The 21,489-nt window shown below is 36.6% G+C and overlaps 1 protein-coding gene across 3 annotated transcripts in view; it reads left to right on the forward strand.

The window, feature by feature from the left end:
* Dcc (DCC netrin 1 receptor) overlaps positions 1–21,489 on the forward strand; it is a 1,097,715-nt gene that overhangs the window by 1,035,131 nt on the left and 41,095 nt on the right. For all 3 annotated transcript variants that reach the window (XM_046419457.2, XM_058571333.1, XM_058571334.1), the window contains exons 24-25: positions 43–269; positions 7,463–7,579. In XM_046419457.2, coding sequence (XP_046275413.1) covers positions 43–269; positions 7,463–7,579 — 344 coding nt within the window. The remainder of the gene's footprint in view (positions 1–42; positions 270–7,462; positions 7,580–21,489) is intronic.

Below are 21,489 nucleotides of genomic sequence, written 5' to 3' on the forward strand. Positions count from 1 at the left end.
AGAGGCACTCACATTGGACTTTCTTCTCCCTTTGCTCCATAGGAAGCGGGCCACCCACAGTGCGGGCAAAAGAAAGGGCAGTCAGAAGGACCTCCGACCCCCTGACCTTTGGATCCATCATGAAGAAATGGAGATGAAAAATATTGAGAAGCCATCAGGAACTGACCCTGCAGGAAGGGATTCCCCCATCCAAAGCTGCCAAGACCTCACACCAGTCAGCCACAGCCAGTCAGAAACCCAGCTGGGGAGCAAGAGCACCTCTCATTCAGGTAACCACCTGCTGGCTGAGGCAGGGAAAACAAACCATTCTGAACCCCAGCAAGGGATTTTCCACTTCTTTTGAGGAGATATCCCCCACTGATTTGCATGTCATTATGGGTCATTTATCAATAATTGAAATAGCCTGATAGAAATTTGGTTAATGAACCAGGGATACATCTCTGTTCTCCATCACACCATTGCCTGACTTCTATCATTTTAAAAACTCTTGACATTTCTAAGTTAGAAATAATACAATTGGAAAACATTGAAATGAGAAGCCTAAATAATGGAGTTTTCTTAACTCTTGAGCAAAAGTTATTTCCAGGCAATGAAGTTTGAAGCTATGTGTACATTTTTCGGTTCCCAGTCTCTACAGATGACTAAAAGTTGATTCTAAATCTGTTGTCAATTCCTTCATTTTGGATAATCAGATTAGGGACACATGAGATATAAAAACATAAAATGTTCTGTTATTTTGGCCTTAGTTACCATGTAGATCAACCATCATCTCCGGACAATCACATGACATAGCCTAGTTTGGTAAGATTCTGCTTGAAAGCTATTATCACCCACAAGGGGATCTGAACAAAAATGCTGGTTTTACACTGAGTTGGTACAGAACAAATTGTTGGTGTCCATGATCATGAAGAACTCTATAAAGTACTTGTTTTGCTTCCTGTGGGTCCTCATATTATCTAAGTGTTTATGGAAATAGAATAATCAAATATGAAACCAAAAAGTTCCTGCATCCACTAATGTGATTATAGAATGAGTAGCTGCTGTTTTTAAACACAGCTGCTGTTTTTTAGTTATTTGAATGCATAATTGGTTTACTGGACTTTGTTAGCTTGAAACTGCATAAACAAGGACTTCAGACTACACACACCTGTAATCCCAGTGGCTTGGGAGACTGAGGCAGGAGGATCACAAGTTCAAAGCTAGCCTCAGAAACTCAGCAAGGCCCTAAGCAACTTATATCCTGTCTCAAAATAAAATATAAAAAGGGCTGGGCATGTGACCCAATGGTTAAGTTTCCCTGAGTTTGATCCCTAGCAGCCAACAAACAAACAAACAAAAAACAAGGCCTTCGATGCCTGATTTTCAACCATGGATAGTTTAATATTCCTTTTCTAGCCCTTAAATGACATCTCATGCAGGATCCCTAGGTTTTGTTGTTATTGTTTGTTTGTTTGTTTTTGTCACTTTCAGTTATTAAAGGGCAGTCAAGTCCTTTTGAAAACTTCAGTCTAAAATTTAACTTAGAGATTATTCTTCCTAGTGGCTGGCAAGACTTTTGGCTCTGGGGACCAGGGATTACTGTTTACTTTTTAAATCCCCTAGCACCTTGGAGTGATATGAAGTGGGGCAGAAAAGAGGGCAGAGTCTATTTCAGAAACACCTTTGTGTCTTTCCTCCTACCTCCTCACACTTTCTAGGCATATGACCCAAGAGGGATGGATATCATGGAGAGGGGAAAGGGAAGGACAAAAGGACTCTGAAGTTCTTTACTGTTTTTCTGGACACATGGCTTAGCCCCTTGTGGCATCCAAATTCCGGGTCCCTTATAAGCACAGTATGAATTATTAATGTGATACTGTGGGACTCCTCCATGTCCAGTTCCACGATGTGAGATTCCAGGTAAGGATTGAACACCCTCTTACCAGGCACAGCTCTCCCCATCAACCTCATGGGGCCTCTGCTGAGTTATTGTCCTTAAATGAGTTCCAATAAGATGACTCAAGCAGGACCCACCTTCCAATGTTCACCTGACCCTCAGGAAGCCCCTATGTCCTTGCAATGCCCAGTGGTGCAAGTCCAGTCGTCGTTCTCCACCACAGCTCTCTGTTGGATAGGAAGGGCAGAGCAATAAGCCTGCTGCCCGAACAGGCTTCCACCTGGCAAATAAACAAGAAAAAAATGTCTTCTGCAGAAACCTCTGCACTTTGCAGGTGATTCAAGTTTCAGCTTTACTCTTGACTGGACTCCAGGGATGGGAGATGGGAGAGCACCCGTGCCTCCTGTTGGAAGGGACAGCACTGCCCCTTACTCTTGGAGTTTTTCCGGTGACCTCTCTGGCACCTCCTTCTTGCTTTTTCCCTTTACCTTTTATATACAGAGATGGCATTCAGGGACGTTCACACTGGTTGAGATGTCCCTTAAGAAGTCCTAAGAGAAGTTTAACCCAAATGAATAGCTGTTTTCTTGAAAATGAGAAGATACTTGTGCCTATTTATCCTCAATCTGAGGACCTGATTGCCTACTTTGTAATAAAAGGGAAAGTAGCCCTCAAAATCTCACAAGTTATATTTGCATTAAAGGTCCTCTGTGTTCTTCCAGTCCACAGAACAAAACTAAACATCAATGCAGAGTGTTACTAAGAAGCATTATACTTAGTGGTAGGCTTTCTGAGGAGGCAGTTACTATGTGAGAAGAGATTATGTTAATTTCTGTGATTGCTATTTTCATAAACTATCTTACGTAATCCTCACAAAATACTCTGAAATTAGTGTTATCATTTTCCTCATAAAATAAATGAAGCAAACTGAAGTTAAGATAGTTAACTAACATGCACAGGATTTCAGAGTTATTATTAACCAGTCTATTAACCAAAAATCCTTCTGACTCTAAATCCATTCTTCAGTGATCCAATTTCAATTCATTTATTTAACACTTTTATAGAAGGACTTATGCTGTTTTCTGCCCATGAAATTAGCTCCCTGGATAAACCAGAAATTAATTTACAATATTTATACTTTAGCCATGGAAAAGAGAATTAAATTGAGCAATAGCTGAGTTAATTTTTTAAATCAGGTTAGTTACTTTTTGCTGTTAAGCGTTCCCTCCTTCCTTTCGGCTTCTAGTCTCCAAACCACTTAAAACCTCTCTTATCCCCTAACCACCAGAATAAAGTATCTGACTAAAATAAGTACAAAATTAGATGATAAAAGTCATCTCTTTATAATATCTCTTTTACATGTATAGTGGGTTTCAAAATTCTTCATTTAAAAATTTAAAACAAAGAATGGTAAGATTTCATCTTTGTGACTTACAAAATCTTGAAAGAATTCTTATATTAAAAAAAAAAACCACAGGATTGGTGTCTCACTTTCACTTCTGAAACACAAACAAGTAAATTTCAACATCATGGCATTCAGTGGTATTCAACTCTAAAAATAAATGGTGTTCAATTTAGTGAATCACATCTTTTAAAAGACTGCACAACACCTTGTAGCCAATTTGATTTTAACTTATGTACGTGTTTACTAAATATTTTATTTAAATTTCCCAAACCTGTTTGGACCAATGGCAAATAACTTCAGGGGATGTCTTTAAGAGACAAATCAGAAAGAAATCAAAGCAGTTACTTCCTGCTTCAGTGTGAACAAGTGTTCCCCAGACAACCATGTGATAAAGGCTCCAACCCTAGTCCATGGTGCTCTTGGAAGGTGGTAGAGTCCGTAGGATGTGGGACCAACCTACTCAGAGGTCTTAGGTCATTGGAAGCATGCCCTAGAAGCAGCTTTTTGGAACCCGAACTGCACTTCACCTTTTATTTCCCAGCCATGAGGCTAGAAGCTTTGCTCTACCATGTGCATCCACCATCATGTGCTGCCTCAGACCCAAAGCCACAGGGCCAATTAGTTATGCACTGAAACCTCCATAACTGTGAGCCAAATTAAACCTTCTCTCTTTATAAAGCTGATTCTCTCAGGTTCAAGTCATGGAAAGCTAACACACTACCAAAAAATGTATGCATCAAAAATAATAATGGAAAAACAATTTTATTCAAATTCTCAATAAGTTCATATAATACTAATAATAATCCATTTCTAGAATTAAAAGGTAACTGCAAAGTTGGAGACACCCACAGAAACCCATATCAAATGACTTATTAGAAAACTCTGTCAGCAGTATCATAGCTCTAGAACTGCTTTTCATTTTTGGAGAAACATTCTGATAGTGTTCTTGACTTGATTTCACCTTCAATCTTTTTTGTTTGTTTGTTTGTTTTGGTACCGGTGATTGAACTCAGGGGCACTTAACCACTGAGCCATATCCCCAGCCCTATTTTGTATTTTTCTTAGAGACAGGGTCTCACTGAATTGCTTCGCACCTTGCTCTTGGCTAAGGCTGGCTTTGAACTTGAGATCCTCCTGCCTCAGCCTCCCGAGCTGCTGGGATTACAGGTGGGCGCCACCGTGCCTGGCTCACCTTCAGTCTTCCTTTGCAGTATGTTTTGGCTGGATATTGTCTGCCCAGCTCTGAGCTGACAGTTGACAGTTGACCGTTCTCCTTCAATACTTGAAAATTGTGTCACTCCAGCCTCCAGTCTCCATGACTCCCTGTGAGAAACCCACTGCCCATGAGTTGTTCCCCTCTCACAACTTTGAAGACTTTGATGTTGTCCTTCATTGTCAGGAGGTTGTGATATATGTGGCATGGAATTTCTTTGGTTTTATCCTGTATAAAGTTTAATGGATTTCTTGAATCTCTAGATTTAATTTCGTCGTTTCCAAACTTTTTGAAATTTTCAGTCCTGATTGCCTGATTTTTTTTTCATCCACGCACTCTTCTTTCTTCTTTCCTTGACTTGTGGATACTAAATTTTCTATAGGAAAAGATATTTTTTTCAGTTCTTCCCCAGAATTATTGTTTTCATGTTGTTGCTACTTTATAACCCACACTCTTTTAAATGATCTGGCCTCCTAGGGAATGTTTTTGGTATTTTTACAGTTGGAATATACTTTCTCTTTTTAAAAAATAATATATGTATGTAGATGTGTATGTATGTGTGTATATACATGTATACGTGTGTGTACACAGCATGTGTCTGTGTGGTATGAAACATGTTTCCAAATATGTGCATATTATGGAATAGTCAGATTGAGCTAATTAGCATACATATTGTTTGACACATTTACCATTTGTAGCGGAATATTAAAAATCCATTCTCTGGGAAGTCTTAAAAATGTAATACATTATTAATCATACTTTCTATATTGTAGGTTGGATCTTTAAAACTTAATCCTGCTATCTAACTGAAATTGTATATCTTTGACCCACGTATTCCACCTCCATCCCCATTCTACATTTCTATTCTATCCCTCACGCTACACTCTGCTTCCATAAGTACAATTTTAAAATATATATACACTTAATATACATGTGGGTATATGTGTACACACAGAGAGACACACACACATATATACAAATTCTAAAATTGACCAAATATAACAAATTTTGACTGGTATCCTTAATTAACAAACCCCATGACATATAATCAAAATGAATTTCATTTTTCTTTTCCACACCCCCATTATGCTCACAGAGAAATCATTCTCTTGCCCTTCTTGCATTACTTCAATATTACCGATCATTCTCAGTTAGAAAACCAAAAGAACGCTTTTTTAAGAAGGCTCTCTTCTTAGGTCCCAGTCTCAATTCAGCAAATAATGAGGACAGTGAGCATGGTTATGTTTTCCTGACGGAGATAGGGCTGATGTGTGTGAAGACAGTTGAAGTCTTTTTTGTCTTGCTTCTTTCTACCTAAAAAAGTAAATACCCCTTCTATATCTCTGGCTAAAGCAGAGGGAGGCAGCAGGCGTGAGGGCAGCAGGGAAGGATTTTATCACCTGCTATTTTCACATTATTGGTAATCTCTGAGTTTGACAAAATTTAAACATCATTGCTCCCTAGAAGCATTTAATTTTATGCTCTTTAGAGAACTCAGCAATGCTGTTGATCATACACACACACACATATACACACACATACACAAACATTTATATATATATATATATATATATATATACACACACACATTTTTTAATTTATAATTTTTTAAAATTTTACACGATAATGAGGAATGAAATCAACCAAATTGTATTGCCATTTTGTGCATATGTTCCGGGAGGTACTTTCTCTTGTGGATTATTTCAAGCCAGTCTTCGCAACCTAATTTCCCTACTCACTCTTCTATACAGATTTTTTTCTAGATATCCAGCTTTCCACAAAGTTCTGTGAAACTAGCTTGATCAGTAATTTTGTTGGAAAGTATTACTTATTTTTCAGAGGAATTTGGGGGGTCAGCCTGTTGTTTTTTTTTGTTGTTCTTTGTTTACTGTGTAGAATTGGAATAGTTTTATTTGTCATACAGGCATTGGTACAGATTTTGAAGGATATGTACAGATTCAGATTTAGGCAGGCAGCATTATCTCACCTACTTACAATGTATTCCCAGAATTATTTATAATTTTAAATTCTATTAATTAAAATTTTAATATAAAACTGCATGTGATTTTAAAAGAAGACTTTAACAGTTGTGAAAAAATAGTACCCCAAAATACAAAGCTGTGTTTCCCTTTTCCTCATCTCAAATTCCTAATCCCTTTCACAAAAAGAAAAGCAATATTAAAAAAATTTTTGTGTGACTTTCCTGAACAGATATTGTATGTTTTTATATAGGCTTGTATAATTGTGTATTTATACATATGTATTCCATATAGTGAGCACATATATATTTAGTGAGTATGTATTATATACTTTTATATGTGTATTACATAAATGAGAACATATGAAAAAAATCTGTCAGAACTTGTTTTAATGGACATTGTTATTTACTTTTCAAATCTGCATTAATCTTTCTCATTATTGTTAGTGACTCTTAGTATGGCAATTTATGGAATCTTATTAAATGTATCTAACCATGACCATCTTTATTTTTTAAAGAATGTAGCTTGTTTCTTTTTTTTTATAAGATTTAATGTCTTTTAGTTTAAACTAGCTGCATGGATTTTAGTAAATTAATACAGTGGAATATTATGCAGCAGTTAAAATCATTTCACTGACTTATGTATTGACAGATAAAGATATTTGTGTTATTTCTAAGCAGATTTCAAACTACTATGCTTTGAGTAATGCCATTTTTGAAAAACAAGTATATTAATATATGCATTCTTTCTGTTACATATAGATATATATGCAAAGACCATAAGCATCAAAATATAAAACAGTTCTTTCTGGAGATGAAGGCGGGGTTAATTTTTTCAGTTTTTATATAATGCAAGTGTATTGTTTGGGAGAAAGTAAATGCTATCATTTGAAACACCTGTAAGAGTAGTAAGACCTGTGAATACCTGGCGATAAATGATGTGTTAGATTTTTGAAGAATATACATTTATCAAAAGTACTTTTCTATTAGGTCAAGACACTGAGGAAGCAGGGAGCTCCATGTCCACTCTGGAGAGGTCACTGGCTGCACGCCGAGCCACACGAGCCAAGCTCATGATCCCCATGGAGGCCCAATCCAACAATCCCGGTGAGCAAACTTATCCCCACAATGAATAAATGATATGCTTTCTATGGGTACATTTTCTATGAAATATCAAGTTATCAGCAAGAATTAAAAATTTCTCTGCACTTTCTAGACAGAAATAATAAAGAATGACTAAAACCTTATCATTTAGAAATCATAATTGTTTTGTGTTATTATCTAATTTATATATATATAATCAAGTCGTTTCTGTTAGAAAGTAAATGGCCACATATTTAAAGAATTTTAAAACCATGAATTGGTGTGAAAGAAGCTGATGTGTATATTCGTATTATTGATCTTAATCTAATGATCACTTTCATAGCCCTATTTTTTACTTTTTATAATGGGTCCAATTTTCATACTTAAATAATCTGGCTCTGTAGGTGCAAATGTCATCAGACACCCACTTATCACCCTCTCCTCGTGGAGGGTTTCTGTCTGGCTCCCACTTCACTGATGATATTAGCATCCAGGGATCACTTTCTGTCCAATTACCTGTATGATCAATCTTGATAATTACCCTGTTCGTGCAGATAATCCATCTGATACCCTGGACTGTTAGTTCCTTTATGTTACCTCCAATGATATTGGCTCCAACCCACCTCAGTTCGGCAATTGCATGTCACACCAAACCAGTACAAAGTGCCAGTTTCTACCATCCTTCCATCACCTTACGGTTAGTTTACTGATACTTATTTTATTGCCCCATTACCAGCAATTCTTCCCTCTAGAACCTTTCATTCATTAGCCTTCTTCCCCCCTACTCATCTCCCTGGTGCACTCTTTCCCCCTCCAAACTCGACTCACTCTCTGTAGTCATTTGTGATCTCTGTCTGGTCTCCCTTGATCCTCCTTCGCCATCTTACTCACCTGGAAAAAGTATTCAACCCTGATTAAATTAGCAGCTCCACCACTGTTTACCCTGTGCACTAGAGAAAGACACACAACCTTTCTTCAGGGCATGTGTGACCACAGGTCCAGGGTCACCTCTCATCTATTTGGAAATGCCAGTGCGTTTATCTAGTGGCGGTTTGATTTCATAAGATGAATGTTTTACATTTATTGTGACATTTCAGACTCAAAACCTCTCTCTCTTTTCATCACTCTTAGCTAGAAAAGAAGCATTCAGAAAAAAATGGTATTTTCATCTTTGCATCAAATCTTGTTGGCGTGACTATGCTCCTGCCTGAGAGCCATCTTGCAGACCCTTCTTTCCCACTGAGGGGCTGTTGTGTAATTGTCCCTTACATCGCATGCCTCATTGGTTTCCCTCCTCACTGACCACTGCAGTGGGCAGAAGGCATGCAGACATTCTGACCCCTGTTTTAAAACACACCTATTTGATACCACTTCTCCCTTCCAACTAAAGTTTTGTTCCGCCCTTTTACTGAAAATTTTAAAAAGTTGTCTGTGGCTACTTTCTCCTCTTTCTAGTATTTTTATTAGTTGTGATCAGATTTGCACAGTCACTCTCCACTGAAACCAGGGTTGCCATGGTTATCACTGTCTCCACATTGTCCAATCAGAAGGTCAAGTCTCAATCTATCAGTCAAATTTGGAAGAGGTTCACACTTTTCCCCTGAAACCCGTTTTTCCTTGGCTTGCAATATACTAAATTTCTCCCATTTACTCTAGCCCTTTACTCTCTAGCTTCCTCTTCTCAGTATCCTTTATGTATTCCCCCTCTTCTTCCTGATCTCCAAAAGTCAGAGAGAGTACCTAAGGCTCAGGCCTCAGGCTTCCCCTGCCTACACAAGTATCTTAGTTTATGCCATCTAGATGGATGGCCTTAATGCTATCTAAATGCGGATGGATTCCAAACTGTATCACTAGCCTCATCTCTTTCTAGGATATTCATCAGGGTCCTTATCAGATATCAACTTCTCCAAATGGCTATCTATGGGTATGTGAGCTGTGCTTACTACAGCTCTCTTCTTTTCCCATAATTTTCTCTGCCTTCCTCCAAACCTGTTCATTAGACCATTTTTCTCACTTCAAGAGACATGGTACCACTGTTCACCCATTTACCCTGATCAGAAGCACTAGTTTCATTTTTCTTTATTTTGATTTTCTCATGCACCCCAATCCAATCTTCCACTAAATCCCATACATCCTGGTTACAAAATATGCCCCAAGTCTGACCACCCCTTTCCATTTTTCACCAAGCTCCCAGTGTCTCTGACAGGTGACTAGACTACACGTATGATTCCTTTAGTTCCCACAGTCAGTTATCTATGCAGTGGCAGCTGTGTCCTGGACCAGGTTTCTCCTCTGTGACTTCCCATCACTTGAACACTAATTTTGCCCTGTTCTACAAGGCCCCATGTGGTCTGTGCACTGTAGTATTCCTCGCTTTACCTCCAGACGCTCCCCTGTAATCCATCACAGGCGTTACCCCTCCTCTCTGTTCCTGGTATAACACATTCCAAGTCAGCGACTCTGCACTTGATGTTCTCTTCTCTTCCCTCATATCACCAGGTCTCTGTTTACTGCCATCCTCATAAGCAGATCTTCCCTGGATGCTGCCTAACTACGGAGCATCTCTGGCCCTCTCTTCCTTCTCTGTTCTGCTTCTTTTATTATTATTATTATTATTATTATTATTATTATTATTATTAATGCATAGCATCATCCTGTTTTCATTTTTATGCTTATTTATTTATTATTTGCTTCCCATATTTTAACATAATCTCTGTGAGGGTAGGCATTTTGCTGGTTTTGATCACCTTGTATCCTTAATACCCAGAACTGCACCTGGGACTTGATACTATGTACAAGTTCAGTTTATTCAACTGAAGGAATGAATCCAGTTGTTAGATTTTAACTACCATGTGTCTGTCACGTCTGCCCTCTGCCCCAACACATCTTTTCTCAATTTTGTGGCAATAAATACAAAAGCATTACGCATGCATGGCACTTGAATTGACTGCCAAGTGTTCAATGCATGGAGTCGGTACTGTCTATTATGCCTGATGTACTGATAAGGGAAATGCAGGTTGGGAGGGCAGGTGACTTGCTTTCATCCACATCTCTGGTCAGTGGTAAAGCCAGAATTCGGACTCAGAAGCCTGGCTACAGAGTCCTTCTCTCCATAATGATCCTCCCAACTGTGCCACTGCAGGAAGCCCTTGTCCTTTCCCCTTCATAACTCCCGCTGCCTGGAGAGGGGCTGCTGCACTTAGCTGATTCTTTTCTCCCCACGGACCACTTTCCTCTGTAACCAAGTTCTACCCATGCCCATCTTCTCCAGCTGACTTCTCAAAACTCACTGTGCTTCCGAATCACTGCGGGGCCTTTCTTTCCCAAAAGAAACGGCCTCCTCTAGCAGATTCCCATAGCCCATTCATGTTTCTTTCACAGTGTCTTTTGAATCCCTGCCTCCCCTCCTGCTCCACTCATATTTTGTCCTCTTCTTTATGATCTCAGCCCTGGACTAGAAAGATAGCTTCATACCTAGTCTCCCTGTCTCTAGCATCTTCCAGATCCTATGTATCCTGTTTGACAGATTTCACCCTAAAACAAGGTAAGCATGGCATTGTCTTCTATAAATTTTTCTGATGCCAAGAAGAAACAAAAACAAACAAATAAAAACTACACAGTATTCTGTATGTAAGTTTAGCACCTAGTTTCTTATTGCAAGACCCTTGTGCCTACCCCAAGTGCTTTCCAAGCGAGACTCATTGCCAGTCTACAAATATACACAGCTCTTCACTAGTTTCTCCCTCTGCAGATTCTGGAATGACTTAATGGATAGCTCAACCTAACACGTTTTTATATGTCTTTTAAAGACCAGGACAGATACTGATGCTCTTACAAATTCTTTTCTGATTAGTCCACCTAGAGATGATGGTTTCCCTTTTCATATTTGAATAGCAATGCTTTATACTGCCTTTATGGCATTTTTTAAATACATAATTCTACCTTACATGGTTAGGTATTTAAGTCCAAATTTTCTCTCCTCTAATGGGTTGTGAATTACTTCATGAGAGGGAGGTAATGTATCTAATTCATCTTCATATTCACATATTGTATAACATAGTGCCTAGCACAAAATCAGTGCTTGCTAAGTATCTGTCAGATGAATGAATGAATGAGTAAATGTATTTGAAGGATGTTTTCTTTGTGCTTGTAACATATCAGTATTTCAAGGCCCTTTTCAAATAAGTTATAGAAAGAATATCTTCCAACAAAATTTTCTGATATACTGAGAACAATTAAAATTGTTTTCATTAAACAGGAAATAATAAACATCTTAAAAATAGAAAGAGAAGGAATGAAATCAGACAAGTATCAAGACTTTTGATAATCAAAAGTCACTTGGTAAAGTCACTTTATCACTTGGTAGATTATTAACTTGCTCATTATTAATTAATTCTCATAATATTATCATGTTGTGAAGTCATTCTGATTATACACTTGGGAAACACACACTTGGACTACTTAAACAACTTGCTACAGGATACCCTGAGTAGCCTCTAAACTTCTATGGTATACTGCTTTTTCAGGGATAAAGACTAATATAAGACTTATATTATTCACATCCTTTTATCTTCTTTACTGAGTATTTTTTTCAGAATTTTTTTTTGAAAGCAGGCAGCATCTCCAATTTACAAACTAACACTAAGGTTCTCAGAGTCTGAACCCGAACCCAGTGTCTTTCTGTCCTCTTGCCGGGCAGCCTCAAATTATCTCCTTGAGCTCTGAGTTTTTCTGTGTCTGAAATAATAAACTTCCCTTATTTCCAGCATCTTACTCTATATGAATGAGGCTCCTAAAATAGCCTGCAGTAGATTTTTCTTATTATTGTCATTATTAAAAAAAACAGATAATTAATATTTTTACGTGGTTTTAAACTGTTACTTAATGTGTTAGTTAACTTTTCATTGCAGTGACCAAAACAAAACTGGCAAGAGCAATTTAGAGGAAGAAATGTTTATTTTGGCTCACTATTTCAAAGGTTCCATCTCTGGGTGGTCAACTCCACAGTGATAGGCCCAAGTTGGGCAGAACATCGTGACAGAAGGTCTAGGTGGAGGGAAGTTGCTCAGTTTGTGACAACCAGAAGACAGACAGGGCTTGAGGACAAGAACCAGGAATAATATAATCCCAAGGGTACACCCCCAGTGAACTACTTCCTCTAGCCACACGCTTACCACCCATTAATGGATTCAAATTATTAATCCATCAAGTGGATTAATCCACTGATTGGGTTATAGCTTTCACAATCTGATCATTTCACCTCTGAATAGTTCAATATTTTCTCGTTCATGAGCCTTTGGAAGAGACCTTATATTCAAACCATAACATATAGTTTTACAAAATGTTTTAAGTATGTGCTCTGATCTATCGTGAGATATATTATACTCTTGGATAAATATATACTGTCTTCACATACATAGTCTTTTCACCAAAAGACATTCTAGAAGGTGCTCTATTTTCTATAGCATATCTTTGTTGACATGGATAGATACATTGTAGTTTATTTATATAATGGAATACCATGCATTCATAAAAATGAATATACTAAAAGGTTAAAATACAATATGGAGATTTTCTTTCAGAGATATTATGTAGCCAGACAGAAATTTAAGAGACCTATATGACTCAATTTACATAAAATTCAGAAACAAGCAAAATGAGCTATGTTATTAAAATTAGAAAGCGTCCTTACTCTTGATAGGGTTTGATTAATAACTGGAATAGACTATGGAGTAGCTTTTGATAATGTTCTGTTTCTTATTCTGGATGATGAATACTAGGCATTTCACTTTGGAAAAATCATTAAGCACTACCCTTGACATATTCCCAATTTTTCATATGCATATTATACTTTAATAAGAAATGAAGAGACAATCGAATATATTTTTTAATAATTTTGTCATGTTGAATTTTTCTTTGTTATATGCAATGTGTTGAAGAAACCATATGCAAAAAAATAAGATTACTTCAACATATAGCCATCATTGTTTTCTAAAATAAATTCTTAAACTTATGATAATTAATAAAAATTATTATTTCACAGATATTATGTAGCCAGGCAGAAATTTAAGAGAACTCTATGATTCAATTTACATAAAATTCAGAAACAAGCAAAATGAGCTATGCTATTAAAATTAGAAAGGATACTTACTCTTTATTTTATTTCTAAATAAATTCTTAAACTTATGATAAATAAAATAGTTTCTTTGCATCTAATCTGATTGCCAAGGCATTAGATACCATACAATGTTTAAGAAATATAGATATGTATCCTGGCAGAGCCATCAATTCATTCAGAATAGTAGATAAATTTACTAAGGGACCCAAACACAATCATTTAGATATACTAAGATCTCAACTATAATATGGAGTCATATGTAAACCAAAACCATAGCATTTTTTAAGATTTCTAGCCATATATAGAGAGATCTCTGTTGTTCCATTTATGAATCATTATTTCTTAAGCTATTTGTATTTCTTTTTTATTAGTGCATTATAGTAATTTCTCCCTCTTTGTTGACATTTCTTACCATGCTCTATAAAATGTTACTTAGCAGATAAAATATAGCCTATCCAAAGCTTTCCTTTTGTTTTTTTAAATCCCACAAGGAAAATGTATTTATTTTCATGGGAGAGAAAAATCTACTTATTTGTCAAAGATTATATTTCATGGCTCACAATCATTGTTGCCATATGCTATTTCCTGCCTGTGTGACACCACACAGCTAAGTGTCCAGATACTTATGAGAAATGTCCCAGTGGACATCACAGGCTGGATAGCACCTCAAACTATTGACTCCCCAGTCATAACATGGTGACCCCTGCCTATAAAATGGTAATGAAGGGTGACTATTTTTATAGTGTCCAAAGTATTATTTGAAATGCTCTTTCTTACAATAATAAAATTAATTACAAAATATCAAAGCATCAAGTCTTCTTTTTCCTGACCTTTTAAAGGGTTATAAGGGTCATATTCTGGCTTTTCCAGTGATCAGACTCTAAGACAGAGATGAGAAGACTGGGGACTTATTAGCAAATACTTGTAGAACAAGGCCTGGGAGGGAGAGGCATGTGGGATTGGGGTGAGGATGACATTCAATGGACGTGGTGTAATGGAGGCCTCTGCTAAGTTGTCCTTTAGAGTTGTCCCAAAGGAGGCGAGGCTGGAGCTGGCCTTCTGGACCCTGCCTTATGTACTCTTTGTTGGCCACTATCCTCAGACAGGTGACCTTGGGTGAGCAGCTTCCTCTGTTTGAGAGTAGTTTCTAGAAAGAGATTTAAATCATATTATATTTCTAGAATTTTATGATACAGTGGACTGTGACCATTTGTGTGGCCTTTTATCACTCCTATAGATGCTAGAGCAGAGAAGGGACACAGGAGTTTATAAGGATGTAGGGGACGCAGGTCATCTGTAAGATCACCTCTGTATAAAACTCTCATAATTTAATGGAAGAGAGGTTTTTGGACAGAATCCTCTTGAATTTCAATTTTTTCCTCTTTCCCTAGAAATACTTGAGACAAAAAAAAAAAAAAAACAGTGTAAAATCAGAAGTCTGCAGAAGGCAATCTGAAGAATCCAATAAAGGGACAGGGGCAAAGGAAGTCAGGCAGTTTGGCTTTGTGATAGCTTTGGGCCAACTTACAGCTACGGGTTTGTAGATTCTCTAAAACATTTACTGTGAGAATTTTCTTCCCGTTAAAACCATCTACTTTAGTAACTGGGCTGCAGAAAACAAACAAGCAAGTTGCAGAAACTGTTTGGAGGTGAAATAAAGCTATATAAGTAAAAGTAGATTTTTTTAAAAAATGAACTTCTGCTGGCCCAACGTACTACAGTTCTAGAAGGTCTCCTTCTGTGCAGATGGATACTGAGAGGCACTGGCCTGTGAGAAGGTAATTCCAGGCTCTAAGATGTTTGATTTCAATTCAGAATCCTTGTTTGACCCTTGGATACAGGATATGAAAGACCAGTACCCGAAGAGGGGCCCAGCTCGATAGGTTTCTGGAACTAGGCATTCATTCCATCTCCCAGTAGTTCTGGTGGATTCACTTATCAAACCAAGAATGCTTTCTTTGGAGCAGTGGATGCAAATACGTGCAAACAGTGGCTCTAGCATTGTAACATCAACAGCATACAGATTTTCAACAGTTTGGAATGTGAAAGAAGGAGAAAGCAGCTGAGATTTCAAACTTCATTTAAATTTGCATTAGAAACATCATTATTACCTAATAGATCATTCTAAATACTAGTTTGAGCATATCATTAAGATCAGATTTTAGTCTTTGACTCTTGAACAGCATGCTTCATTCTTCCTTTATTATGATTGCCTTGAGAAACAGGACATCTGCAGCCCCGCCATGATGTATGCATTGGGCTATACTTTGTAGAATGTAATGGCTTTATATAAGAATAAGCTTTAAAAGAGTTGTGAATAAATGAGAGCACAGACTTTGTTTCTTGGTAGTTTTATAAACAAATGACTTGTAAACAAATATTGAGTCGAAAGTCTCTTGGATTGCTAAACCAGGTAGTTAGTAGGATTGTGTGGAAAGCCAAGAGATGGTTTTGGAGGTTAGGGATGAAGCTTAGGGGTGGAGCACTTGCCTAGCATCCATGAGGCCCTGGGTCAGACCTCCATCACTGCAAAACAGACAACCAAACATGATCTGCCTTTTAAGCTCAAACAAGTGTCTGTAGGGAATACAGAATTATGCTTTCAGGGGAGATTTTATAAGGTAAAAGATGGCTTTTATTTCAAAGATACAGGGGATCTAATCACAAGGGGATCTGGCAAAGAGTCAGTGAAAGTATCAAACCTCAGATGATGAAATGTAAAAAGAACACTGACTTCAATTATAGAAAGATTTTCTAGAGCAAATGAAGTACAGATTTATGTCAGCAGTTCTTCTTCAACTCCTAATGTCTTGGAGATGTTGACAACAAAATATACTATTATTTATTCCAAGACCTTTCCCATCTAGGTCAAGGTTTTAGGGGGATCTGGGGCTACTTATAAATGATTAAGGCAAATGAGTTCACCAAGTCTTAGCAAAGTCACTGGTTTGCTTAGAAGGGAATAGTATTATGCCTGTAACTCATCTTCTGGGAATCCTATGGACCCACATAAGGGTTTTTCTTCCCTCCAGCCTCATATTTGGTCTGATACTTAGGGTGTCAAAATTTATTCCCAGATAATCACAACTGTTCCATATTTTTTAACTTTGTAGCCCTATCTCAAAGACCTCAGCCAAGATGGCCAACAAAAGGGGTAAAGGTAGAGGGATTTGGGAATCCTTAAATCTCCCTTATAATAGTGCATGACTTTGGATCTTACTACAGCTACATAGCCACCCTGAGACTGGCACTGAGCCAGTTAGCATCACATCATACTTCATCTTGTGATGTGTGTCTAAACCACATTAGAAGCGGGCCGGGTAGACTTGACAGATGAAGGGCTAATAGATGACAAAACAAGAATTTCAACCCAGATTTTATGTCATGATCACTATTCCAGTTCTTCTCCTCCCCTGTGGGAAGAACTTAACTTTCCAGTCTCAAAAATCTTATAATTCCAACAAGTTCAAATTTTATTTCAAAGTGATTTATTTGCCTCTGTCTTAATATATTGCACTTCTTTTTCTCAAATGTTTTTAAAAAAACATTTCCAACTAGATAGTATTCAATACACTCTTGGTTAGACATGTTGGAGCCATGCAGATTAGTAGTAAGAATCACTTGAATCAAAGTGTGAAATATATCAAGAACTATGTAATGTTTTGAACAACCAACAATAAAAATTTTTAAAAAAAGAGTCAATGTGTATGGGGTTCTAACTCCTGACTACACACTTGCCCACTGAACTATGGATGAGCTCTTTGATCCTCATTCATGACTGAATCATAAAGTTAGTTCTCAGAATCCCAGAGGCTGGGAAGCCTAAGGCAGGAGGATTGTGAGTTCAAGGCCAGCCTCAGAAACTTAGCAAGGCTCTCAGTAATTCAGTGAGACCCTGTCTCTAAATAAAATAAAAAATAGGGCTGGATATGTGGTTTAGTTGAGTACCCCTGAGTTCAATCCCCCGCCCCATACAAAAATAAATAAATAAAATTGGTGCTTGGGTCCTCTCCATTTTATAGATTAGGAAACTGAGAAATAGCTTGAGTAATTTACTCAAGTCAATGTGTAGTTATCTATTATTACATAACAAATCACCCCTGTAAGGTAGCAATATAAAACAACTTTCATTTACTTCCCTAACAGCTTGGTCAGGAACCCAGGTATAATTCAGGAACCCAGGTAGTTCTGAGTCAGAGATTCCTTGCTGGATCTTGGTCATGGGCCTCAGTTCTTTACCACTTGGGCCTCCTCCTGATTCTCCCAGTATTTCCTGAAGATGTGACATCAGCCTTCTTCCAGAATGTGATCTGAAAGGTGGGTAGTAAGAGAGAGCAAGTCATCTTTTCTAACCCAATTGTGGAAGTGATCACCATCCCTCCTGCAATATTCTATGAGCGACCAGGTCACACTGTAAAATGTGCAGAGGAATCCCACAGGAAAGCAGATGTCCTTGGGACCTGCCTTGATACTGCCAGTGACACTTACTCAGGAGCAGGTGGCAGAATAAAGTAACATACCCAGGCAGTTTGACTTGAGCACTTAGGTTTTTTCTCACCACGTGAAAGATAACTACAGAGGGTATATTTATTAATCTTAGTACTTTCCCAAAAGAGGCCCTACATCAAGTTTGTGGATACTGTTGAGTATTATTCTGTGGGACTTGCTAGTCAAAGAACACCTGAAAATATGGAAGGGATGTGAATATATTTCAAGGGCAATCAATACTAAATTTCCAAATGTCTCAACTTATATATAGGTGGTTGCAGAAAAGATAGGGTAAAGAGAAGCCGACAGAGAAATCATTTCACTTCAACTCTTCTCTTCAACATAATTATCTTTATCATTATATTTGTTCCCCTTCTTCCTCCACAAACCTCTCAATTCTGTCAAGTACCACACTGAGAAACATCTAGGAAAAATTTTAGTTCTTAAAATTTGTAACATTAAAAATGTCTTCACTTTAGATTTCCTGTAGGTCACATGTAGTACTAACATTTTAAAGATTGTTGTAAAAGTTCTCAAATACCACAGTGCCTGGCTCAGGGAGCTAAATAAATTGGTGAGGGAATTTCTACTTGAAAAATCTTTTTGCATCAGTGTCAGATATAAATTCAATTGTCAGCAAACTGTGTCAGAAGAGATTTCTTGTCATGTCTGGCCACAGAGCAGAGATTTATTGAAAATGCTTGATGATATCGCTCTCCAAGCTATTTTACATAAACATAACAGCCCAGTGAATGCTTTCAATGGTGATGTTTGTGTTTGTGTGTGTGCGTGTGCGTGCCTGCGCGCATGTGCGAGTGTGTGTGTGTGTGTGTGTATTTCTGGTTCTCTAAACTGATATCTCAGGGGAAAATAACAAAAGATACTTTAATTAATAGTACTGTATTCAACTTTTTTTAGGATGATTATTTTTTTCAACAACTATTATTCTATAGAAATGTGGACTTTAACACTCCTGCAGAAATGAATTATAATTCAGAATACCTCAAAAGCAAGGGCTATTCCACTCCATGTCAGGAAATAAAATAATGAGAGTTTTTGAGATACACAAAAACAATAGATTATTCTTTTTCAAAGAACTTCTATTATTTGCAAACCCTTTTATGCCCAGGTCAGCAGCCAAAATGTGAAACTATTGAAAAGTGAAATTTCTTTCTTCAGTAATGAAAGAGTTGGAACTGGAGTATAAGTTTAGTCTCTTGGGTTCTCTCCATTCTCTAACTTGCAGATTCTGTGGCTTGCCAAATCCTTTTTATGTTTTTCCATCCAAATTTATTTGGCTTCATACTAGAAGATACTGATAAAAACCTTTTGCTAAACCTAGTATAACATATTGGTTCAAAATATTATTGTTTTATTATAGCAATATAATAATATTGATAATGAAATGAAACTTTTTGTAAATAGTCTGAAACATTGGCTTTTAATATTATTACTTATACTATAATAATACAATGATATTAAGAAAGAAATATGCATAACCAGTCGGTCAGGCACCATCTCTATCTAAGGGTGATGATCATTGCCACATGTATTTTATGAGTAGAAACCGTCAATAAGGTTATGCCTCGCAACTTGACCATCAACCCTCATGGCTATTCATGATCTTGTTTGATCAGTAAGATGAGTGAAATGATGAAATTAAATGCCTCAGAGTTTGGAAATTTGGGTTTTATAAACATAGATTTTTATACTCTTATTTTATTTATAAATGTGTTCAAGTCTATTATTATTATTATTATAACTATAATGACTATATACCTTGGAACACTAACTAATATATCAAACCACTTAAAAACTCCAGTGGGTTAAAAAGTCAGATTTCCAGATGTGACTCCTGTTAGCTGATAATCCCTTCTGTTAGCTCACTTGAAAAATGAAGTATTTCTAGCAGTGTATCATGAGACATGAACTCAACCAAATTAAAACCTCTTTATTGAAGGAACTGAAAATCCTTTGGGCTGGTATATGACTTCAGTCTCTTGATTCCTTTTAAAATTTCCTTGCCATTTAAAAATTTCCCTTTTCTGGAGCCATGCATGTGTATGTGTGTTCATAATTTACTCTTTATACAATGTCTTTATTGAGGCATTGTGTTCTGTGTCATTTATTTTCAAGTTTCCACTTAAGCCTGTCCTAAACTAATTTAGAAAACCTAAACCCTCACAATTTAACATTTAATATATTTTGCTTTAAGTTGTTTCTGAGAGGTGAAATTTTTCTGATATACCACTCTTTTAATAAATTGAAAAAAACCCAAAATATGATAGTAATTGGATATTCATTATCATGCCTTTAGTAATCACATGAGGAAGCTTTTCTTTAAAAGAGAAAGGTTCATATCACTCATTTTTCTCCTTGAACTATTATCCACACTTGACTCTCCTCATAAATTAATATACAAACATGATCCATTTTTATGATTGAGTTCCTAATATCGATCATCTATCTTCTTTGCAGCATGAAATTTTTATGAACTGAAATTTTATGTTTTCATTTCCAGTGACCATGTCTTTTCTATTTTCTTATTTTTTTATGGTTTGAGTTAACATTACAAGTAGTATTTCTGTACTGTTGTATATAAAGTAAAATTTTATTGGACTTTCACCATTTAATGACATGAAAGGGTCTTTTTGTACATTAATTGTATATATTCATGTATAGATACAACTTATTGCATAAATTCTACTTCAATATTTTTATTGATCTAAAACTGAAGAACTTTGTTTGCATATATGTATGGGTAAATATTCTAACAATGAGATTTTTTTACTGCAATGATTTTGACACCTAAATTGCATGACAAAAACCTTCTTTGAACTCTCACTCAGAATCATTGATATTAATCTTTCAACTCACAGCTAGATGAGGACCTCCTTCAATTATGCTGAAAGTATAAGTTATAGATTAAATCACTGAGAAATAATGTGGTATTCATTCAGGTTTGCACATTCTCATTTTCTAGGAGGTACAGCCACATAAAGCTGTGCCTAGACTTACCAAGTAATTATAACATATAACTGCAGGCTTCTATAATATATGGAGACAGTATTAGGAAAAATGGAATATAAGTTGTAATGTACCTTTACTAAGGCAACATTTAGTAAAATGTTTCCATCTTATTAAATGATTTATGTATTTTTAATCAATTTATGGAAAATACCCTTAATTTGATCTATGCTGTAAATTCACTTCTCATTTTCATGCCAGGCAATCAAAACTCTTTATCTGAAAAAAGCTAACTTTCGTTTTCCAATTCAAATAGGTATGTTCATATGCATTTCAAGAAATATTATACATACACTGGAAA

Source organism: Marmota monax, unplaced genomic scaffold (assembly GCF_021218885.2).
Source record: "Marmota monax isolate L192 unplaced genomic scaffold, Marmota_monax_Labrador192_F-V1.1 WCK01_AAM20220418_F8-fsc00088, whole genome shotgun sequence".
Lineage (NCBI taxonomy): Eukaryota > Metazoa > Chordata > Mammalia > Rodentia > Sciuridae > Marmota > Marmota monax.